Below are 23,832 nucleotides of genomic sequence, written 5' to 3' on the forward strand. Positions count from 1 at the left end.
ATCATATGATTCAATACAGCAATTATTCATATCAAAGTTTCCCATCTTATGGTTATTTGGTCCCAATGTGTCTATCAAATTAGCTGCTTAATCAATAGTTTTAGGCAGCGTTAATGTTTTGTAATTTCCATAGTCTTATAATTTTTCTCTGCATTACAAAGCATCAAGCGCATCTGGTGTAGTGGTATCATAGTACCCTCCCACGGTACTGACCAGGGTTCGATTCCCTGGATGCGCAATATTTTTTCACGTTTCTTTTTCATATTATATATCATTTTGGCTTCACCACCATGTTTTGCACACACTTTGACGTAAGAGGTTTGGTTATAGGATTTGAGAGGGAGTTTACGAAACAAAAGAGAAACGCAAAGAATATCCTTTTATTAGTTAATATGGCAAACCCCCATGAGTGATCCAAAAGAATTGAACCTTCATCCATCAAAGGAAGCATCTTGTTCTCATTTTATATCTCATCTCCACCAAACTAAACAGGAATTCATGAACAACTCCATGGATTTTGGCCGTGTGGTTTTCGCCGCCATCGGCTTCTCTACGTCACTCGTCCTCTTCGTGCCGAATGTGAAGAAGTGGCACAGGCAACAAGTCACAACGGAGAAACTAAGGATCATCACCGAAGCGTTGGAGCATGCTGAAGAAAGGGCGGCCAAGTTTCAAGAGAGGCATGACCGTATGCTGAGTCAAATGTGCTCGTTTTACTTGACGAACAAGGAGCTCGAGGAGGCCTTGGCGGGTGCTCGAGCCGCCTCGAATGAGGCCTTGGACTTTGCTACTCAGTTGAGGAGGATGCAGTTGAAGATCATTACCTCTTTCCCAGGTGATCTGCTACTTAATTTATAGGCTTCACATACTTCCATGTCAACAAGGAACAATTCTTGTTGTATTATTTGAGATAGAGTACGTATGGTCACTTTAATTGCTAAATGTGAAGTTACACTGCCGATGAATCAAGGCAATTCGTTGTTGTGTAATGACTAATGACTTTGTAAGGAATACTGAAGCAAATGTCATATATGTAATGGAATCCTCAGTTTTAATACGTATATGTACAAAATTTAAGATCCATAAGGTATATACAGTATAATGAATGGAATGTGGTTAAGAAATTTTAGCTCAATATTTGGCTGTTTGGAGCTCCCAATGGATGTAAACAATCATCAAGATAACAAATATGGTGTGTAATTGAGTTACTAGAAATTTGTAGGGCTGGCAATCTGGGCATGTCGAAACCAACCAACCAAGTATCAATCGTACCAACCTAGTTGGTATACCAAAGACTTAGTAACCGACTTACTTAATACGGTATACCGTACCAGTCTTGGTAACATGGTTGGTACTTGATATTGAAATTTTCATACCATCGGTATACCGTATCAACCATGTATGTGTAATTATGCAAAAATACACCTATATCTATGTAGGAAACAAGAATTGAACCTATAACCTCTTACAAACAACCTATAAAATGTATAATATATGTAAAGACAATTAAAATATATGTATAATATATAATATATGTATTGTTTTATATTTATAATATCCTATAAATATAAATACAATTAAAATATAAAATATTTAAATTTTGACAAGAGGTATGTTTCGAAACCATAACTGCTCTAATGGGAAATATGACCACATACCACCAGACCAAAGCTATCATTGCATTATATTTGTGAAAAAATTATATTTATCACTTCATTTTTTGGGCCACAATCTAAACTTGGTAGAAGCTTATTACCAACTGTACCAACTAAGTCGGTATACCAACTTCGGCGGTTGGTTTTGGTAGAAAATTTTGTCTACAAATCATAAGTTGGTTAGTACATGGTATTGGTAAATAAAGTCGGTATACCTACCAATGTCAGCCCTATAAATTTGTGCTAGCCTAAAGCCAAAGTGGTTATTAAATACACATACATTGTCATCTACATACGGAACAAGACATTATGGTAGTTTACATAATGATAAATATCTCGTGGGGGCACTCATTAGACAATAAGCATTTCATTTTCCCTTACGTAATAAACTTGATTCCTCCCTATTCCCTGAGCACTACTCCATAATATTCAATACTGCCACTTACACCGATGTAAGCATATTTTGCTGGATCAAAACCTTCGAGATTTCAAATATGAAACTCTAGCAGATTAGGAATTAGAATAATATCTTGACCTTTATCCGTTTATCGTCCATTTCAGCTTTGATTTTGTAGCTTTGGTAGCCTCATAACCGTGCGATGTACGTGTGACTGGGGAAGACCATTAAGTTTTATCAGCAAATTGTTTTTGATGTATTTATTTTCCTATCTTTTTAACAAATAACTGTTCAAATGATTTATCATAAGCTTTAACCATTATTTAGTCAAAAGAGTATTTTGGGCAATCCACAATTCGGTGAAACTTAAACGCTTGACTTTATACGTATAACCATTCATAGATATCTTCGGGTGCTAGATATTTCTAGGTTTGCTTATAGAAAAGTAATATTGTTAAAAAGCGAAACAATGTAAATGAGAAGAACAAATGCAAAATTGACCTTTTTAGGAATCGAAACAAATTAAGTTTGACTGAGTATTTCATGAATACGAGTTGAGGAGTGCTCTAAATTCGTTGAACGGTTCTCACGGGCGTTCACGTTCAGGGTAAAAGTTTCAAAACATAACGTTTTATGTTTTCACCGATGACGGCTCGTGGTGGGATCTCGGCCTCTTTCGGCGTTTCTTCCATCTCTCTCATAGCCCTTGAGCAGGGTGGTGTTAAGGTAATATAACAACCAATTTTGAGATCCGGTTTCTCTGAATAAGGCTAGGGATATCTCGAATTTTCAAGTCTTTGCACTTTTTATATCGGTTTACGGTGTTTTGTGGTTTGTAGAATGCATACAGGACCAGGGTTTTCTTTCTATGCTGTATTTTACTTTGATGTATGTTTTATCTGGATGAACAAACACGAACATAAAGAACGTTTCATGATGATTTATTGAGATTGTAACTAGTAATATTAGTTCATGCTTATTTCATTATTAATTGAAGTAATTCCTTTATACCTTTTGATTGGTGTGTTTCAAACTATGACAAATTGAGTTATAGGTTTTACCCCTGGTAATTTGATGATGATCTAATATTACCGGTGTAAAAGGCCTTACATGCATGTCATCTCCCATTGGCTGAAACTCACAGCCCACGGATCACCAGCGTGGCAACCTCCAAAAGCAAAACCCATCTTTTCCCAAAAGGCCAAAACCAAACGCCTCGGATCGCCAGCGTGTTATCTCTCAGCCGTCGGATCCCCACTCCACTCTCAAATCTCAACCACCCACTCCCTTCCCTCAAACCCACTCCCATTGGCCCAAACCAAACCACACGGATCGCCAACCTGGCACACCTTCTATAAATACCACCCAGTTTCCCCTCAATTCTCAAATTCAAATCTCACCCGCTCTCAAATCTTCAATCTCTTCCCTCCGATTCAAACCCTAATTTTCTCAGAAATGGAATCCGGAAAGGTCACCAGAGGCGCCGGAGGTCGCAAAGGCGGCGACCGGAAAAAGTCGGTTTCCAAGTCCGTCAAGGCCGGCCTCCAATTCCCCGTCGGCCGTATCGCCCGGTTCTTGAAGAAGGGCCGCTACGCCCAGCGAACCGGCTCCGGCGCTCCGATCTACCTCGCCGCCGTCCTCGAATATCTCGCCGCTGAGGTAACTAATCAAATCTCAGATCCAATTTTTCAATCTGATTTTGTGTGTTTCAATTTTGTTCTGATCTTGTCCTTTTTGGTAATTTCAGGTGCTGGAGCTCGCCGGAAACGCGGCACGTGACAACAAGAAAACTCGGATCAACCCTAGGCACGTGCAATTGGCGGTGAGGAACGACGAGGAGTTGGGAAAGCTTTTGGCCGGAGTGACCATCGCCAGCGGAGGAGTGCTTCCGAATATCAACCCGGTTTTGCTTCCGAAGAAGACCGGACACTCCGACGCGTCGGAGAAGGCGACCAAGTCACCCAAATCGCCAAAGAAGGCCGCCGCTTAAACGACGTCGTTTAGATTTATAGAATGATAGTAGTATGTAGGTTTAAATTTGGTTTATGTTCAGTGAAATGGTGTAGTCAGTTTGTTTCATAAATGGAAAAAGTTGTGTTTGGTATATCTGGGTTCTCAATTCATATTAGATCTTGAATCTCAGTAAACGCTGTTGGGCCTATTGGGCTCTGGGCTGATTAAAATCAAATAAACTAAACAAGCCCATAATTGAGAAAATGAGAAGGGAGGTTCTAGAGCTTGAGAGATCATTCACATCTAGAAGCAAAAGGGTTTAGCTGGGTTTTTGAGTAACTTTGAGGACCAAGATCCAGAAGCTTGTGTTTGAGCTCTACCTCATGAGTCATTTTCTGGTATGGTTTGCTCAAATTGGGTTCGCTTTTTTGGTTGGAATATATGGGATGTGGTTTGATTTGTATATATTTGTGATATTCAGAGGAATGTTTTGATTGCAAACCGGAACCGAAATCGGATTCTGGCCATTGCTGCCGTTGGTTCGGCTTTGTTATATGCCAAAGGGAACGAGAGTTTCAGTGAGAGCTCTTCTTTTTGACCTGAAATTTCATTATGATTTTTGATTAGTTGATTGCCGGGAACCAAAGAAAATAATCAAACTTTTGGTTTTGTTGCTGCTTAGTTTGTAACCCAATGATAAGAAATGAACTAAGAGATTTGGATTGTGATTTGGGCACCATGAATAGACTGGGGTTCAATTAATAACCCGTTTATTGTGTACTGAAATTGTAGATTCTTCATTCTCGGTGTCGATTCCTGCACCATGGCGTGAATCGCTGTTGCTGCCAAGGCAAAACTGGCCATTCGGTTTGTCCCTCGTTACGTTCTCTGCCTCATTACATTGTACATTGTACTTGATGTTGTTTATTCCTTTTGTTTATGTGTTTGTTTGAATTGTAGGAGTTGTTCCATTGTTTTCTGTTACAAATGGTTCGGCTCCTTCTCCGGACATAGGGAAGGATGTGTCTGGTTTCTCTGTGGCGGGAGAGAGCCCAAAGCCATGCTGTAGTGGGTGTTTGGGCAAAGATACAATTGCAAAGGCCGCTGCAAAAGTCGGCCCTGCTGTTGTCAATATATCTCTTCAACAGGGTAATGTCTACATTTTCATTGTTCTTTTTGAAGTTTTGGCAGTATTATTTTGATGTAGTGGTGTTATTTGGAAATTAATAGTAGTATTGGCTTGTCGACTTTGATTGTTGTAGGTATGTATGGTGTTGGTGTTGGGAAGGGTATAGGCTCTGGAACTATAATTGATGAGGATGGCACGATCCTAACGTGTGCGCATGCTGTGGTTGATTTTCATGGGCTGAGAGCTTCATCAAAGGGGAAGGTCAGACTCCATTTGCAGTTTCAATTGAATGCATAGATGGTCCTAGCGTTCCTCATATATATTGGAAAACAGGTTTAATTACATACAAACTGTATTAGTACATTATTGAGTATGCTGTTAATATGTTTCTAAAATTAGTTATTTGGTAATAGATCGTAATCGTTATTAATCTGTTATTAGTCTTCCACAGTTGATAAGTCAGCGTACTTGTTTCAGGTTGGTGTAACTTTGCAAGATGGTCGGACATTTGAGGGTACTGTGGTGAATGCGGATCTCCAGTCTGATGTTGCTATAGTAAAGATCAATTCTAAAACTCCCCTTCCATCAGCGAAATTGGGCACCTCAAGTAGACTCCAACCTGGGGATTGGGTGATAGCAGTTGGTTGTCCACTTTCGCTTCAGAATACTGTCACATCTGGTATTGTAAGGTAAGACCAATACTCCAATAGTGAGTGATATAGACTTCATTTGCTTTTACCCGTTATACAATAAATGTCCTAGTACATGTACAAATGCATGCTAAATTTGTCTAAAGGAAGCTTTAATTTCCTTGACTTTGTATTGTATCATGTTCATCATCTACGAATTCACATTTTGTGAATGGTTGCTGTAGACTGTAGAGCAAGCCGGCATGGGGTAAAAATGACTGTTGCGGGACTGTGTTATGCCAATTAGTATTGTGTCCTAATAAGGGAAAAATTTAACGAATCCTTTTGACATTTTCTCTTTCCTTTAAATATAGTTGTGTCGACCGCAAAAGTAGTGATTTGGGGCTTGGTGGACTGCGGAGGGAGTACTTACAGACCGATTGCGCTATTAACCCGGTATATCTCTCTCCCTCTCTGCATGTGTTTCCTTATTTAAAGTTGTGAATTGAGGAGGATGTCTGTCCAAACTTGTTCTTCTATGTGTGCTTATAGTATTGGATTTATCTACATGAGTGGTGCAGGGGAATTCTGGGGGACCTCTAGTAAATATGGATGGAGAAGTTATTGGTGTTAATATCATGAAAGTACTTGCTGCTGATGGATTGAGTTTTGCTGTACCGATTGACTCAATTGCCAAAATAATGGAGCACTTTAAGAAAAATGGGTACGTCTTGTTTCAGTGGTATAAGAGTAACTGGCATTAGGTCATATACACCTCTTTAATTATTTGGGTGACATGTTTGGCAGGAGGGTTGTTCGGCCTTGGCTTGGACTGAAGATGATTGACCTAAACGATATGATAATTTCTCAGCTCAAAGAAAGAGATAGTTCATTCCCAAGTATAAAAAGAGGGATTCTCGTACCTATGGTATGTATTCTAGTTGTTTCTTCATTGTTGTTTATTAAATTACGAGAGGAAAAGTACCTAGGATTGAATTCGTGCTTGAACTCGAACTCGGTTGAATGACCTAATGCGTGTTAGGTTGTTCCGTATTCAAGCCATGAATACTTTGTGTTGTAACTGCTGATTATTGTTCATCTAGGTAACTCCTGGGTCACCTGCTGAGCGTGCTGGGTTTCGTCCTGGTGATGTTGTTGTCGAATTTGATGGAAAGCCTGTTGCAAGCATCATAGAGGTATTGGAACTTCTGAACCCTTATTCTATAATCAAAGCCATGAACTTGGGTCATATTATTAATAAAACAAGTCGTGAACTTCTTTGGGTGAATACTAGTGGGAGAATGTGCAGTAAGGACTTAATATTTGCAAATGGCAGCAGTTTTTTGCTGAAGGAGTTAATAGTAGTTGTGTATTAAGTATACTTCATGTATCTAAAGCCCTCATTGCTTAACCTTACAAGAGCAGCTTAATACACAATAAGGGATGCAGTAAAATGTGTAAAGCAAAAGGATACTAAAATAACTTGTTATATACTGGATGGTATAAGGTTGTGGATTTGGATCCTGAGAAACTAAAGCTTCTCCTGTTCTGTCTTCCCCGTTAGTAATCTCTTACCTAGTAGTATATATGTGATACTGTATTATGAAGGTTTATATGATTGATGAATATGTGACAGGTCACTGAAATAATGGGAGATAGAGTTGGAGTACCATTGAAGGTTGTCGTGAAGAGGGCGAAAGATGAGGTGGTGACTTTGACAGTAATAGCAGAGGAATCCCATACAGATATGTGAATGACAAGCTTTTGACTGTAAAACTCCCTCCCTCCGACAGGCGACAGTCATCCGCCGAAAGCTTACACGGGATGTGATTTTAGTGATAGATTCATGTATTGTAACAAAGTCGATTCCTTTACAGATATTTCTTAATGAAGAACCAGCTAAAGAGTGTAAAAGGAAGAATATCACTTCTACAATCTCTGATGAAACATTAGTGGATATAGGAATCTTAGCAGGGCCGTAGTCTATCAAATGCGGGACAACTTTGCAAAACACACAAATCATGCAAAGCAAATGTTAGATCATCTTAGCAATGTAGTACATCAACTTTCGGGTTTTGGGGTTTGAGATCAAACACCAACAAGCACCCACCATTCACAACAAGCACTACCATTTCAGCTTTCGAATCGAGACTTGACAGAATTTCCGGTCGACGATGGTTTTGGGCCAACTCGTCCTGGGACGATGGTATGTAAAGCCCATCTAAACTCGTCCACAAAAAAAAGTTGAACTTTAAAAGTTAAAACTGACTAGTTTTTGTTTGTAACCCCAATAATATCTCTCAAAAAAAAAACCCCAATAATAGGAAGGCAACAATAGAGTGAGTAGACGTTCTCTGACACCCTCACCAAAAAAAGGCGGGGTTTTAAGAGCAGAGAGCACTGAGTAGTTTGGTTTGCCCAACAAAACCAACGTCACTCAGATCATCAACTTCCATTTCTGTCCAACATGATCCATTCTCTGGTTTTCACTCCAAATCCCTCTCTACATTTCTTCCTTTTTCTTCTGATAAGCTTCTCTTTTACTGTTCCATAAGCTCACTATCATAATCTCATCTGATTTGGGCAGAGGAAGCTGCTTTCAACAAAGGACCGCATTCTGGCCGTGGCTGCCGCCGGGTCGGCTATGTTGTACGCCACCAGCACCGGAAGATCCAGTGAGCTCTTAAGTGTCTGGCTTTTTTTCCAATGGTTTTTGCTGTGTTTTTCTTTTTGGGTCCACCTTTTGTTCTTGGAAGTTAAAAGTAAAAGAAGCAACATATCCTTATTGTTTCTAACTTAAATGAAAAATAAGAAGAAAAAATATCAAATCTTTGATCGGATTTGACTCATTTGAGTGTGTGTATTAAAGATTTTAGAGTTTGATAGAAGACTTTTGGGAATGTCAAACACACATAAACAGTGGCTGAGCTATGCTTTGTATACTGATAATTAGTTACACGATTTACATCAATGTTGTTGGTAATTATCTTGTTGTACAAGTAGGGATAAAGAGCTAAATACATTAGAAACCAGTAGAAACTAAAGTCTATGATAAGTCTGTTATCGAACCCTTATCTTAAGTTGCTGTTGGTTTGATTGGTTTTATCATGTATGTGACTTTGTGTTTAGTAATCTTATAAAACTTATGGGTTAAATTTTAGAATGGACTGTAGTGGGATCGATTCCTACAACAATAAGGGAATCATTGCTGCTTCCATGGAAACCAAAGCAATGGGATCAATGCCCCTTTGGTTAGTCGAGTCCCTTCTTTCTTTTCTGAGTTCATTTTTTAAAAACTACATTGTGTTGTTTCTTCTTTTCATATATGGTGTGAATTGAATTTGTAGGAATGCTTCCAATGTATTGTTTTAGTGATGTTTTGGTGGAGGATGGATCGGTGTCTCAACTGGACACAAAGAAAGAAGATGCTTCTGGTGTCACTATAGCCGGGGAGAGGCCGGAGCGTACTTATGCCACTGCATTTGCTAAGGTTGGCCCTGCTGTGGTTCATATTCATGCTCCTAGTAGGGGTCATTGCGCTGGAACAATCATAGATAAGGACGGGATTGTCTTGACATGCGCTCATGCTTTTGTTGATTTAGGATTAGGAACACTTGTAGATTCGTATGAGTGCAAGGTTGGATTCCATACTAGTTTTTGTTTAATTTGATGGCTGAAAGGTTAGACTTAGTATTTGGTTTTTGAAGTATGATCGATTTGTACAGGTTTATATAACCTTGCAAGATGGCCGGAGACTTGAGGGTACTGTGGTGAATTTGGATGTGCATTCGGACATTGCTATTATCAAAGTCGATTCTGACACCCCATTGCCATCAGCAGAACTTGGTTGCTCAAGTAAAGTCCAACCAGGGGAGTGTGTCATAGCTGTTGGATCTCCACTTTCATTTAAACATACTGTCACAGCTGGTATTGTAAGGTAGATCAATTGTGACTTGTGAGTACTATAGACATTGTAACCCGTAGAATCCTAGTGTTACATAGGAGAGACACAAAGCAGATAGCCTTAAATTTTATTCATATATCATGTCGATGCATCTTTATGGTTCTAACTTCTAAAAAGAACACATAAATGAATGACATGTAAATGATTGCGCTAGAGTAAGCAAACTATTTTTGGCTCTGAAGTTGATGATGTAAACTTAACTAGCCTTCTGTTATTGTCTTCTCTATTGAATCCAGTTGTGCTGCTCGTAAAAACAGCGAAATGAGACAAGATGGGTGGAGAGAGTATAAAGAGTATATACAGACAGATTGCTCAATCAACCCGGTATCTCTCTCCCTCTCTCTGTAATGTGTTATGATGCTTGTTGTTGAAGTATTTGTCTGAAATGTGTCTATGACTTGGCTCCTGTATGATGATGGTACAACAAATCAGGTCTCTTTACATGAATGGTGCAGGGAAATTCAGGAGGGCCCTTAGTAAATATGGACGGAGAAGTTATTGCTATTAATGTTAGGATGATACGAGCTGCTGATGGTTTGAATTTTGCCGTACCAATTGACTCAGTCACTAAAGTTATGGATCAGTTTAAGAAAAATGGGTATGTTACTTTGTATCTCAGCTGGAAGCTAATTAGTTGAAACTTGAAAGTCATCCACCTCTTTGATAACTTAAACAGATGTGAAACTAGTTAGTCATGTTTTGCAGGAGGGTTGTCCGGCCTTGGCTTGGAGTTAAAATGATTGAGCTTAATGATATGATAATCTCTCAGCTTGAGGAAAGAGGTTCTGCATTTCCAAATGTAAAGAAAGGAATCCTTGTGCCTATGGTAAGCACTATGCGCGCTTTTACTACATTCATATAGTGATTTATCCTGATGGTTGTATTTTGGGGGAAATACTCATATACGTATAGGTCTCCTTTGTCAATTTCTATTTGCAAATGATTTGAAGTGGTTTCCTAGTCTAGCCGGGTAAGCACCTCAATTGTGTATTTCATGACTTTTGGAATAACAATTACTAGTGCCGGCTTTCTGAATGGGGTATTTGAATGTACCAGCTAGTGTGGAAACGAGGAGGTTTAGGTTGAGACCAAAAAGCCAGGCCTAGTGATTCCTTTTGAATACTATTTTTGCTGTTTGCAATTCGAAGTTCACAAGCTTTTGCCACTTGAGCTATTATTAAGAACTTAAGACTTATTCAAAGTTATGTTATTTGCCCAATTGTTAACCAGGTAACTCCTAGGTCACCTGGTGAGCGTGCTGGGTTCCGTCCTGGTGATGTTGTCTCCAAATTTGATGGAAGGACTGTTAAAACCGTTAAAGAGGTATTGAACACCTTAGTAACATCATTAACTTTTTTGATTTTTTGGATGATTGTTATATGAAGTTTGTAATCTCAAGGTTCGTCAATGTCCAGACTTTACCCAACTCCATGTGAAGACAGTAAAATTATAAAGCTAAAGGATACCGATATCAAAAGTAGTTGTTATATGTACTGATGTTTTATTTTTAAGTTGACAAATTAATCATGTTGTTGAGGATGTAAAGCTTCTCCTTGTTCTGTTAAAAACTGGTAATCATTTCTTACTGCACATTTTTGGTGATTCTTGTGATTGTTGAACTTGTTGCAGATCATTGAAATAGTCGGAGACAGAGTGGGAGAACCCTTAAAAGTTGTTGTGAAAAGAGTGAACGATGAGCAGGTGATACTGACTGTGATCCCAGAGGAGTCATCTGATCCGGATATGTGAATGAATGAAGGTATTAGGGGTGGTATGTCTAGGCACTGTGTTTGTAAGGCAGCTGCTGCAAGTTGTAACCACTACTGCACTGCTGGTGTACTTCAAGTATCAGAAGTAGTAGTAGTTGTACTAAGGCTACTTAATGACTCGTTTATAAAACTGGATGTCTTAGAGTGAATTTGAATGATCTATTTAATTGAAAGAGAATGAGTTTGATTAATTGTAGTACAAAATTGTGGAACTACATTGAGTATATTACTGTACCAAGTGGTATTGCAGTGTTTGTTAATGCATTTTACGACATATCTGACCAGGGCTGATAGCATTATCCTACAACAGCAGCTTGTTCATTTGCCGAACAACCAGTTCGAGCTTGTGCACTGGGTGGTTTTGAAGTAGCTAGCTTGAAATAAGGGGTTTTGTAACCTCTTCCATAGTCCATAGAGCTTCTAAAATCCTCATGAAATGTGCACTTCTTCACTTAAATGGGGGAATTGTTCAACTTGTTCTCTCCACACATTAACTAGCGAAAGCCAATAATAGAAATCGGACCAAGCAACACAAAAGTAACAATAATAACTAAACTAACATTTCCATTTTCTTCCAACAAAACTAACCATTTAAGCAGATAGTCTAAGTTTCAAGTAACACAGAAATGAAAGATGAAAGTTGTTCGCAGTCTTCATTTTTTTTGAACTCAAGACAATTTTGTCAATAGTATTCAAGTAGAGGGTACAATACAAATCAATCCGTTACCATACGCACAGAGGACAAACAAGATTATATGATTCGTATGAGAGTTGTATCCTCATTTACATTTCGGCCTACAATCTAATAGAAAATAGATTATAAACTAAGATCTCATCTAGAAAATAGAAAATAGATTATGTGCAGTCTTCATTGGCACATACAATTGGGTAGATACTAGTCACTTAAAATTGTACAGATGATTAGATAAGGGTATATACATGAGGGTAGCTGAATGTTATGATATATGGTCCAACTATATGCAAAATAAATCGATTAGATTCCTTTTCGGACATTGTTAATGATATAATCAAGGAATACACTTTGATTACGATTAATCCACTATCAATCTGCAACTGTACTTTTTGTTGTTTTATTTATTTATTTGAAAATTATACAGCGCACCCGGGTGCGCCGCGCACCCGGGTGTATCCACCGTCCATTTTGACCCGCCAAAAAAAAAAAAAAAAAAAAATTAACGGTGGAGATGACGGGTGCGCCGAATAGGCTCTCTTATTTATTTATTGATTTATGCTTTCTAGGGTATGGAATTACCACGAGGTTAAGAAGGCTACCATTCTGTACAGCTTTTAGAACCAAGATTTTTGCAGAGAATAGAACCTCCAAGTCTGCCTTGTGAATGGTCTTGATGGCAGTTTGATTCTTTCTGCTTCATGTAATATTCCACACTTGGAGACATAAACTTCTGGGTCAGATGGTCAATTACTGAACATTTCTAAACATTTGCACCTTCTTTTCTGTGGTCATATTAGTAGGTTATGCAGAACACATAACATCACAGGGACCATATAAAGAGAGATGCTTCAGTGCATGTAATCTACCCTCTCATATTCCACAAGAATGTGTGTTAACTTAGAGCACCCTTCCCACTGTAGCTCTCTGCTATGTCCATCACCGAACTGATAAACCAGTCCGGCAAGCCACTGATGTTGTCAAGCTTCAACGGTATCGACTTATCTGTCAAGCTGTGCCGATATGTATGTCAAAAAAGAAAAAAATGGTGGTGGGTGATGAATGGTGGTGATAACTTAATTGGTTGGAACAGAGGCCGGGGCTGTGAAGCTAAGAGATGGGTATTGCTAGTTTCATATAAATTCATATAAACTTCCCACTAAGCCAACCACTCTCAGAAACTCGAAATCTGAATCAGTGAATCCCCTATTTTCAATTCTTACATCACTTGCAAGTAGTGCAACCTTTCAAAACCTTTCTATCACTACTTTCAGTCTGGTAATATATGCATGTTTATAGCAAATTAATGACTGTCCCATTGAACTTTCACACTGGATAGAAGAAACTAAACTAGTTTGTTACAAACGTGAATTTCATTTATGTTAGCATGTATTGCATTTTAGCAAGTTTCTCCTCTGCACATGATAGGATACTATAAATCCATAATAAGATCAAGAAGATGAAATTCATCATTTGCAAATATGAGTGTGCTTGAATATTAATTACATACGGTGAATGAAACCCAACTCAATGTAAATTGTATAAGGTATGAGAGGAAATTAAAATGTAAACCAAAAATTGCAGATCGATCGAACCACGAAAACGCAAATTAAGGTTTTGTGGAAAATCAAAAAATTGATATCGAAGATGAGAGGAGAATTGAACAATTGAGAGAGAGAAGATGAATGTAAAAGTGAAAAATGATGAATGTAAAAGTGGTAGTGATCAATACAATATTGAGTGACCATCTTATCATGTAAGATACTTTGAAGTGACATTTTTATCACGTGGAACAATTAAAGATTTTTTTTAAACAGTTATACTTTGAAATAGTACTTTAGTGTTATATGCCCAACATTTTTCTCCATTGTTATGCTTACCAAACTACCCCTCTCGTGCAGAAGCAGACAACATGATGAAATTTTTCTCCATTGTTATGCTTACCGATTTCAGCAAAGTTCATGGTAATGTGATCTTGACTTAGGTCATTGATCTTAATTGTTATATGCATATATGTGTCAATAATAAAACTCTTTCATATATCTGTTGATTGCTTTCCACTTTTCCTTGATCGAGTTTTATTGATAAAATATCTTCTCTGTGTGCAATTGGAGTCCTAACATGGTTAGGATCTCATTTGAATAATCTCATTGTTTTAGAAAGGAAAGAAATCCTAATTCTATTAGGATATTATTTTGTTCTTCAAATTATAAGCTAATATCCTGAGATATATTTGTGTTTTAAGTCCCAATAGGATTTCCTTTGTTGGACTCTATCAGGGTTACGGCCTTCTTGTGGATCAGCAAGATGTTGGACGTCTTATATAAAAGGAGGGGTCGTAGGGTTTCACTGAGGCAGGTATGCACGCTTGGCGTTTGAGAAAAATAGTTTGTATTCCGCTGCTTATATGAATATACAAGTTCAACTGTTCCTTGTTGAGTTGGACTTGTTGTAGTTGTGATTGTGGTTCTCTTGTGTGTGAAGAGAAGTTCATTGAAGAAAGAAGAAGAAGACATCTGTCTAGAGATAGAAATTTGTAATGGAATAGATCAGTTTACAAAGAGGTTGTAAGACTTTATACAAATTCATCTAGTGGAGTTCTTTTTCTGAGCTTCTGCTCCGCTGTGATTTTTTCCTCTATTTTGAGGTTTTTACACAGCGTCAAAAATCTGGTGTTATTGTAACTTTCTGACAGTTCATTGAGGACTGAACTGACTGTTTCAATCCCTGTTTCATGTTCCAGTACCTTTAGCTTACCAAACTACCCCTCTCGTGCAGAAGCAGAGAACGTGATTTTCATTTCTGGGCTTGGATTCACTAATTGAAATGGAGTTGCAGAACATCTAATGCATTCTGTTAACTACAGCTAAAACTGGTGCTCATTCAGTTATCACAAGCCCCAGCTTTAAAACATACAAAATACCAAGACATACTTTTCATTTTCTACCAATTCAAATCTCTCAAAGGTAAAAGCAACATATATAGGACATGAGTCACATGACACACAGATGATGTCAACAGAATCATTACTAGAAACTAACTTCAACAATGTTAAGCCGGAGAAAACAGATGGTCGTTTGCTAATCATGAACGACGATTTTAACCTAACAATGAAGGCTCACCCCCACCTAATGAAGGCTGACCAATTTCTACGGTAGTAGCAGTAAGGTTTTAGGCAAAGAGACATGGGCTCAAAAGAAACGAGCCCAATCTCCTATAGGTTATGGCATCGGGTATTTTAAAGGAAAGATATCGAGCAGAAAAGGGTTTGAGCAATTCAGGAAGGAGTAGAATTGCGCTGTGTTCAACTTGTTCAAGTATCAGGCTGCTGAAGCAGGTACCACCATTCATTCTCAGAATTTTGTTTTGAGCTTTTGCGAACATGAATAAGATAGGAGCTGACGAACTGGGCCAGATCCTGAGACTGGTCACCGACCCAGCTGATAGAAAATTAGCATCTCTGGTCTGCAAGGAGTGGTGGGTCATGGAGGGTCCGACCCGATCATCACTCCGAATTCTCAACCTCGATCATCTTCCTCGATTACTAACTAGGCACCCAAACTTAACCACATTCGAAACACCAAGGGTAATAAGCAATGCCGACCTCGCATTGGTGGCCCAGTCATACCCGAAATTGGAGGTCTTCATACTTGATTGCATACAGATTGAAGGCATAGATGACAGGAAGAATTTTCGGGCGCTTCAAAAAGTTGGGGACGAAGGTTTGTGCGCTGTGGCAAATGGGTGTCCCAAGTTGTCCAAGATTGTGATCAAAAGGTGTTTTGCTGGACTGCTTGGAATTATGTCCATGATTACTTCAGCAGCACATAACTTGACTCATTTGGATTTGTATACTTGTACTTTGGTTACTGACCAAGCCCTTGAAGCAATTGGTTCATCTAGTTGTCTCCTTCGCTTTTTGAATTTGAGATTTTGCACCAAAATTACTGATGTCGGATTGAGTTTCTTGGCAAATGGGTCTTGTTCAAAAACCATCGAGCAATTGAACCTTTACAGTTGCTTTGAAATCACAGATGACGGGGTCTCGCTTTTGTGCAAGATGCGTGTCTTGGAAGAGCTGGATTTGAGTTACATTGGCCAGCTAACTGATGTTGGAGGTCAGGCAATCTCCACAATTCGAACCCTCAAGAAGTTGAAGTTTCAGAATGTAATACAACTAACAGAAAGAACCGTTGTAGCTCTTGCTAAGAATTGCATAAACTTGGAGGTGCTTGATCTATGTGGTTGTACAAGCATCGCTATAACATGTATTGATGCATTTTCGGGTCATAAGTGCATGCGATTCCTCTATCTACTAGATTGTTCATGTAATGATTTAAGAGGACCTGCTTTCGAAAGACTAGCACTTGGATGCCCTTCATTGGAGTCGATTGTGGTTGAAGAATTTTGCAGAGAGAGGCTGTTGCAGGATATGCAAGAGAGTACTGTTAGCACTTAGCAGAATCATGGACTTCAGAGGGTGAATTTTAGGCTTATCACCCTGTATAGTGCTTTCAAACTTACTAGAGATGTAGTACTACTGAACTACTTGGTTTGCTGTGAATTTTAGAAACTGGATGTGGTTTCATATATTTCTTCTATTTAATCCATTATGTGTTTTTATAAGTCTCACTTTATCCTCTTCTTAGATCATTGTCATTAGCCGCGGCAATTTCATTTATGGGATGAGGTCTGATTATGTGTTTAGATTTAGTTAAAAAAAAAAAAAAAAAAAAAAAAAAACTAAGCAACTGGGAATATATCATAAATGACCAACTCTATGAATTAGCTATATGCATGAGGAAGAATGTCAAGCAGCATTTTATCCCATTAGACCTTTTGAATATTAAGAGCTTCTCTTTTCCGAAACTAAATTGCTTCCCAAAACCAAATTTTGAAATCTAAGCCAACTAACATATGAACTAAAACATATCTCATACTGAAATAATATATCAAAGTATCAAACTAAACCCTCATTTAAACTTCATAGAAATACAATTGCAGTAGTAGGAAACTAGTGAATTCCCAAACAAGCAATGTCTGCTTCCCAAAAGCATCACAGAATCTAGTAAATTCGAATAGTCAGCAAATAACTACAGGTCTACAACAGCAACCAATATTTCTACACAACCATCACAGAATTGGGGTCCTAGAGTGCACGAGGTTCATGACACTTACAGGCCTCTTATGGTTGGGCTATAAGCTGCCGTGGTGAAGTCCTCATCATCCTTACCGGCATCTTTCAAAGTGTTACTCAGTGTTATGTAGGTCGAATAATAGGGTGCCTTACTCTTTCTCCCCATTTCCAACCAGTACTTCTTAGCATCATCGAGGAAGTTAACATCAGCAGCAAGTGCCCTGATGAGAACAACATTAGTGTACATTGAGAGGATATCATGTCATTGTATACATTGAAAACATCCTTTGTCATTCCGGCACAGGCAAAGGCCTCCATCAGGCCTGTCTGGATAACCACATCGGGTAACCCCTTTGTCCAAGGTCATCTTCTTGATCTCCATAGCTGCTTTGAAGTAGCCATCTTCCATCAAACCAGCAAACATGTTGGTGAAATGCTTGGCAGCATTGACACCCTTGGCGGACTGCATCATGAAGGACAAGAGTTGCTGCAAGTCATCATCGTCCTCTGAATTAATCAATCAGGAGGAGACAAGTTAAGATCGACAACAACCAATTGAAGCATTGCAGCAATTCCATTACAAGTTTTTAAATTTTAACATCAATACAAACAAAAAACAGAGGTAGCTAGCAAAATTATGGAACCAGCAACCAATCAATCAATTTGTCCATCAAGTTAAGATAATAACTGAACAAAACATTGAAGCATGTTGGTATAAGAATTGTTGGCTATCCCTTTATGATCAAAACACAAGGATACATGCTACATGTTGTAGCCTGGTAGCAAGGACTGCTCAAGTGAAGAATGAAGAACCTGACAGATCTCATGTGCATCAGGCAGTTCATGCATGTGCATCATATTCATTCACTAAGGATGGCAACCGTGCTTGCCATCCCGATTAGACGGATACCCTTGTTGTATCTGTTCTATCTATTGAGTCTGACCATGTGCATATTCAGATGTATTTGCTTCAGTTTTTAAGTGTTTGAATTTCAAATACCTTTTAACAAAACATTAGTCTATTCGTGCTTGAGCTCCAAATTAGTCTAGGGTGGTGTGGCAAACCAACCCGTGACCACATGACTTGAGCCTTTGGTGACCAACTAGGTTTTATGATACACAAACCAAGTTAGCAGCTGGCCCATGTGATGCACCGCTCAAGCTATCAGCTGTCCTAAGTGTTCTCTTAGATAAAATGGTTATGTAGAGTCCTTATGCTTGACTAAAACTGATATAGTTTTCCAAAACTATTTGTCTTATTATTTTGGCTTAATTCCTTCCTAGGTTAGTCTATTCTCAGCTTTTGTCTTGTGAGTGGAAGGATCCCTAGAGTCCTATCTGTTCTAGTATTTCAGACAAGTAGCTAAAGTCCAAAAGAACCCTTGCTGATGTGGCTAACGTGCTTGCTTCCTCATAGCTGTGCACTTGGCCTATAAATAGAGAGCAAGAACTCTCTTGCTCTTTGGTTGTTTGAAAATAGTCTTGTTTATTTTCTTCTATTGAGTCTAGCGTTTTGCTAACTGCTCATTTATCTCTAAGTCTTCCCTGTGATTGTCAATCTTAGAGCTGAGCACCAAAACCTTTTCAAACTCATATCATTAATTGTGCATTTGCATACCTTGAGATCTGTCTAGGTGATGCAACAACCCGGCAAAGCTGTTTTTGAGAATTAGCTAAAGGTGTTAGTTGAATTCTGCGTAGAAGCTTAGAATAGTGCTATGTGTAAAACAATTGAGTGATAAGAGAGCAAGTTCAGTTGAGTGCTAGTAGTTAGACTAGGCAGTATGGCTAGGTGTTGTGCCATCCTCTAAGTTGTGAGTGTTGTAAGAAGTGTCTTTACAATAGTGGAATAGTTTATCTCTCAAGAGTTAGAGACACGTAGTTTTTCTCCCTGGTTGCAGGGTTTCTACTTATAAAAAACGTACTGGTGTTATATCTTTTATTTTCAGTACTTGTCTTTTTATTTACACAACTTAGTCTCACAGCAAACAGAACAACACGATCTTTGCTATCCTTATGTGCGGGATAGAGCAAAAAGTTGTCAGGGCCTAATGCAACAAGACAATAAGGCCTACAAAAGATTCTATTACATTATTACAAATAGGTTTCCCATGACTCCTTGGCTAGGATTATATCAGCTTGGACATGTCTCTAGCCGTTCATGAATGATAGAAGCAAAGAGACAGGACAAGAACCAGACTCAAAGTAGGTAGCTCTTTGTTCACGGAGAGCTATTTTGCTTTTACTCTACCCATGAATCCATGATTAAAATGGATTTTACACTATCCATGACTAAAATGGAGTTGGCTCCTCTTATAGTGAAATGAGCAGTGACTTTCTGCACTTAATTAAATGAGCTATAACATGAAAAAACTAGTGGCAGGCAGACTGAGGCAGTAATGAACTAATGTATGTATGACATGGTTAACACCAGTCCATGAAGGCCAAATTATCATGTACGTATGGATATATATCAATCCTTCTATATGCCAGTACTGAAGCTTTTATTTCTCTACAAATGCTTTCCAAATGTGTGGCGCATAAAAAGGACCAAATTATTGGACTCATGAGTCATGAAATAATTGATCTAAATTATCATTCCCAACAACTCAAATTTCCAGAAACATGTTAGCTAAGAGAGCTTGGAAGGTTGGGACTTCAGGTCACACTGCACTAAAACAAGATCATGACTAATTCTTAGTACACAGAGGCCTCTTTCCAGAAAACTCTTTCAAGATGATAATGAAAATGAAAAAAATTGGGGATTATGACAAGAAAGAAGTATCTCATACGTACTCATAGTACAACATTGCATCACAACAAGGACCCAGCAAGCTAAGCCAGCGTGTGAGCTTGGAAGGTTGTTCTGTTGTTCACGAAAACAGTGCGTAGACCAAAACAGTATCCAAATATCATCATTTATTCTCTGTACACAGAAGTATCTTTCCAGGAAACTCTTTCGAAAAATCGGAAGAGTATGAAAATGAAAAATGGCGTTTATGATGTACATGTTCACGTGAAAGTTTTGTAGGTTCAATCTGATTTACTGTGGCTTCGAAGTTCGAATCTTATGGACCCAACCTGGGAGACCATGCAAGTTATCTGAAGAAACTTACCCATATAGTATTTCTACTTTGTTTTTTTTTTTTTTTTTTTTCTCCTTTTCTGGGAATGATCATATTTTAACACACTAAACTACCCCTTTCATGCATAAGCATGATCTTCCAGATTTCTGGGCTTAAATTGACTGGTTTAAGTTGGTTTTAGAATGTTTAGTGCATTTTGTTAACCCAAATCTGTCTGCTACGTACGTACTATAATATGCATATATAGAATAAGAATGAATTGAATCAACTTCATTCCTAGTTAGGTTAATTTGCAACATATAAAGCAAGAGAATAGCTTTTAGGTTTCTGTGTAGCCCTTGAATTATTTCTAATAGATGATATGTTAGGAACTAGGAAGCAAGTACTGCCAAGAGAATGAGATGACTGAAAATCCAACTATATATATTTAGAACTTGTAATGTATCCCTTATATTGCTTAACCTCCATGCTCTTAGAGCAAGTCCACCCTTACCCCAAAAACAAGACCCAGACCTTCGCCATGTCAAACGAAGACCCAGCAAAAAAACCCTTCCTCCATGAACCCTTAAAAATTCTTTAACTTGGGCATTCGCTGGGTCTTCGCTTGGGTCAGACCTATGACCCAGGCCTTCCTCTGCTAGCTCAGCCCGAGTCGTGGGGCCATGGCGTCGTCAACCACGTGAAGCACGCAAGGGGGCCGAGCGACGCCGGAACCAGTCAATGGAGGCGATGTCAAAACCATGGCTTGCCGGAAAACTCAACATCAAAACAATCCATAAACACAGAAATAGGGTTATTGAAATTACTTTACAAATCGGATTAGGATCCTCTCCTTGGCTCTTATTGAAAATATAGAAGATTTGTTGAGGGCCGGATTACCATTGGAATCGAAATTGGTCGCCGGAAATGCCAAGAACTCGTCGGACAGTGACACCTTCTTCTCCGTCGATCTCCATTGTTGAGGGTTGCATGTGGTTATTGATTGAGGGGTTTTGAAGAGGGAGAGGAAAGGAACGTTTTGGTGGAGTGTGGTGGACTGAAACGGCCGGAATGGACTGGAGAAGAAGGTGGTAGACGTGAGAGAGAGAGAGAGAGAGAGAGAGAGAGAGAGAGAGAGAGAGAGAGAGAGAGAGAGAGAGAGAGAGAGAGAGAGAGGAAAGGCTCAGGTCAATGCCAGTTTTGGTGTTTTGACCGGGTTCACACAACTCTCTTTTAAAACAACATTGGGTGGCCCAGATTTGATCTAGCAATTTGATCCAAGGGTCCATATTAAATTTTTTTCATTATCCACAATTAATTACCTAATATAAAATTTATTATACAGTCACCGCCACGTGGCGACCCAGAAACATAAATCGTGGGTGAAAACTGCAGCCTAAAATCACTGCCACGTGGCCACCTGGGTCTCATCTATGACCCATGCCTTCCCAACAAAGGCATAAAGGGTGGACTTGCTCTTAATAAGGAAAACTGTCCTCCTGATATAATATACATAATGAAAAGGGAAGGAAAGAAAAGGACTGTAATCAACTTTATAGATTATCTGTATCAAAAATTCTTGGAGATACTGAGTCTCACTAGGTTGTTTAGTGTCCATCATGTGATTCATGTCCTTGCTTCTTGTGCTAAGGAGACAATCATTTAAATTCCACATCATTTTTGCAAAATGTCTTCCTCAACTGGCACTACCCTACCCCAATCCCCTCATCCTTGCTTATAAAAGAGCAGGCATTTCCACCACTTCAGATACATCACACAACTCGTGATTTAGGTCTTCATCTTTATTGACTCCTTATAATTAATCATCACCCTCCTCAGTCCTCACTCTCTCATTTGCCCTTCACCCCTTTGGAACAACATTTCAACTCTTCTCCTCAATGGCATCTGATGGCTCAATGTCTTCCCTTAATTCGGACTCGTCTTGGACTGCCAAGCAGAACAAGACGTTCGAGATTGCACTAGCTCTTTTCTCCAAGGATACCCCCGACCGCTGGGACAATATTGCCAGGATCGTCGGGAATAAGACACCTGAAGAGGTCAAGAGGCACTATGACCTTCTTCTAGAAGATGTCAAGCTAATAGAGTCCGGCGAAGTTCCTTTCCCGGATTACAGAACTTCTGGTGGGAGTGGGAATGGTCATGGCAAAGAGGTACGTAGTCTTTAGTGCTAAGAGTATTTGTCAAAGTCCTCCTCTACCACCTAATTATACAATGACATATATAATTGTTACTTCCCGATTCTTCGAAATTTTTGTTCATTAACTCTTGTACTACCATTCAACAACAGCAAGCTTCTTTTTGTGCATCTTATTCTATATATGTTATAACAAGACCACCCACTAAACCATTGGCTTCTGCTAATGGTTAATATCTGAGAAGCTGTTACTTACCAATAAACTGGCCGGCATCCAAAACTAAAAGTATTTCCAAACTTAAGACCAACTGGTTTCATTAAGCCTATTTTAACTTGTAGCAACACCTAGCTAGTTTCAAGCCTTCACATGAACCCATATCCATGTAGGTCTTTTCCAACATGGTTTTACTTGGTTGTTGCATGTAATCATAGATTTAAGATTTATTGTGTTACACTAAACTCGAACAGTCGAATCTGTTAATTAGAGTTAATTTTTAGCCAAAGCTAAAGCTAATCCCGTTGAGAATTGTCTGCGAAATTTCCAGGATGATGAACCTGAAGCTCCACTGAATGATCAGCACAAGGAGAAGTCTCATGAAGCGGTGTTATAGTACTATGATTCTTCTGTATGTAGTTAGCATTTCCAGTTCCTTAATTTGTTGCTATGAATGATCAATCCTATGTTTGTAATCCATGTACTCTGAATTTCTAGGTGTAAGAGTGAGCTTAAGCTGCTGATGGAATCTTAACTTACAAGTTTATATGCGTGTCAATAGTACTTGTTCTAAACTTCTTGAGCTAAACAATTGCTTCATGTTATTTCAAAATCTATAGGCATTTAACCTTCAAATTCAAACCAAAAAACAAATGCAGAAGCCACGTAAATTAGATTCACAACAATAATATAGAGCAAATGCCACACAATGAGTTTGGCCTTTAGAGGTGTTGCATTTTTCGTTATGTGTAACAAGTGTGGGTATTATTAGAGATGAGGGAAAAATTGCCACACAAGTGTGGATTACAACATCTCTAAAAGCCACATAAAACGTTTTGTTGTTGTGATTCATAAGTATAACAAGAAATGAATACTCATTTGGACCTTCAGAATTGAGAGTCAGAGATTCATAAGGTGAAGAAAAGGCGGGAAAGCGGGTTTGAAGATGATGAGGTTACGCCACGTGGTCAAACACCCAACAGAGAACAGGGGGTCAGTACCTGACCGGTACGGTTGGAACTGTTGCTTGGTGCGACTCGCAATTATTGGCTACTGATTTCCAGATCTTAGGTT

General features: G+C 38.8%; 5 protein-coding genes and 1 non-coding gene across 6 annotated transcripts; all 6 read left to right on the forward strand.

The window, feature by feature from the left end:
* The first annotated feature begins 167 nt into the window (after positions 1-167).
* On the forward strand, positions 168-238 carry TRNAG-CCC. The gene has a single exon. It is a non-coding gene; the product is annotated as a tRNA-Gly (tRNA).
* A 3,220-nt stretch (positions 239-3,458) lies between these two features.
* LOC101312360 (probable histone H2A.5-like) lies at positions 3,459-4,156 on the forward strand. The gene is made up of 2 exons (XM_004302352.1): positions 3,459-3,711; positions 3,800-4,156. The coding sequence occupies exons 1-2, from the start codon at positions 3,508-3,510 to the stop codon at positions 4,040-4,042; spliced, it is 447 nt and encodes a 148-aa protein (XP_004302400.1). The 5' UTR covers positions 3,459-3,507; the 3' UTR covers positions 4,043-4,156.
* Positions 4,157-4,300: 144 nt separating this feature from the next.
* Positions 4,301-7,775, forward strand: LOC101312648 (putative protease Do-like 14-like). The gene is made up of 11 exons (XM_004302353.1): positions 4,301-4,403; positions 4,487-4,583; positions 4,798-4,872; positions 4,966-5,154; positions 5,268-5,395; positions 5,612-5,823; positions 6,138-6,219; positions 6,345-6,487; positions 6,571-6,691; positions 6,867-6,959; positions 7,400-7,775. Exons 1-11 carry the CDS (start codon positions 4,389-4,391, stop codon positions 7,514-7,516), a joined length of 1,272 nt encoding a protein of 423 aa, XP_004302401.1. The 5' UTR covers positions 4,301-4,388; the 3' UTR covers positions 7,517-7,775.
* Positions 7,776-8,201: 426 nt separating this feature from the next.
* LOC101312941 (putative protease Do-like 14-like) lies at positions 8,202-11,476 on the forward strand. Its single transcript, XM_004302354.1, has 10 exons — positions 8,202-8,245; positions 8,351-8,438; positions 8,925-9,014; positions 9,111-9,400; positions 9,489-9,700; positions 9,964-10,051; positions 10,183-10,325; positions 10,433-10,553; positions 10,958-11,050; positions 11,357-11,476. Exons 1-10 carry the CDS (start codon positions 8,231-8,233, stop codon positions 11,474-11,476), a joined length of 1,260 nt encoding a protein of 419 aa, XP_004302402.1. The 5' UTR covers positions 8,202-8,230.
* Positions 11,477-15,569: 4,093 nt separating this feature from the next.
* Positions 15,570-16,646, forward strand: LOC101314110 (F-box protein SKP2A-like). The gene has a single exon (XM_004304928.1). The coding sequence runs from the start codon at positions 15,570-15,572 to the stop codon at positions 16,644-16,646; it is 1,077 nt and encodes a 358-aa protein (XP_004304976.1).
* A 5,641-nt stretch (positions 16,647-22,287) lies between these two features.
* On the forward strand, positions 22,288-23,155 carry LOC101314397 (protein RADIALIS-like 1-like). Its single transcript, XM_004304929.1, has 2 exons — positions 22,288-22,560; positions 23,090-23,155. Exons 1-2 carry the CDS (start codon positions 22,288-22,290, stop codon positions 23,153-23,155), a joined length of 339 nt encoding a protein of 112 aa, XP_004304977.1.
* Positions 23,156-23,832: the final 677 nt, after the last annotated feature.

Source organism: Fragaria vesca, linkage group LG6 (genome assembly GCF_000184155.1).
Source record: "Fragaria vesca subsp. vesca linkage group LG6, FraVesHawaii_1.0, whole genome shotgun sequence".
Lineage (NCBI taxonomy): Eukaryota > Viridiplantae > Streptophyta > Magnoliopsida > Rosales > Rosaceae > Fragaria > Fragaria vesca.

Coding starts and splice junctions, on each gene's coding strand:
- LOC101312648 (XM_004302353.1), top strand. Junction 4,584..4,797: donor CAAAGGGAACGAGAGTTTCA/GTGAGAGCTCTT, acceptor CTGAAATTGTAG/ATTCTTCATTCTCGGTGTCG. Junction 6,960..7,399: donor CTGTTGCAAGCATCATAGAG/GTATTGGAACTT, acceptor AATATGTGACAG/GTCACTGAAATAATGGGAGA.
- LOC101312360 (XM_004302352.1), top strand. CDS start 3,508: ATGGAATCCGGAAAGGTCACCAGAGGCGCCGGAGGTCGCAAAGGCGGC. Junction 3,712..3,799: donor TCGAATATCTCGCCGCTGAG/GTAACTAATCAA, acceptor TGGTAATTTCAG/GTGCTGGAGCTCGCCGGAAA.
- LOC101312941 (XM_004302354.1), top strand. Junction 8,439..8,924: donor CACCAGCACCGGAAGATCCA/GTGAGCTCTTAA, acceptor GTTAAATTTTAG/AATGGACTGTAGTGGGATCG. Junction 11,051..11,356: donor CTGTTAAAACCGTTAAAGAG/GTATTGAACACC, acceptor AACTTGTTGCAG/ATCATTGAAATAGTCGGAGA.
- LOC101314110 (XM_004304928.1), top strand. CDS start 15,570: ATGAATAAGATAGGAGCTGACGAACTGGGCCAGATCCTGAGACTGGTC.
- LOC101314397 (XM_004304929.1), top strand. CDS start 22,288: ATGGCATCTGATGGCTCAATGTCTTCCCTTAATTCGGACTCGTCTTGG. Junction 22,561..23,089: donor GGAATGGTCATGGCAAAGAG/GTACGTAGTCTT, acceptor CGAAATTTCCAG/GATGATGAACCTGAAGCTCC.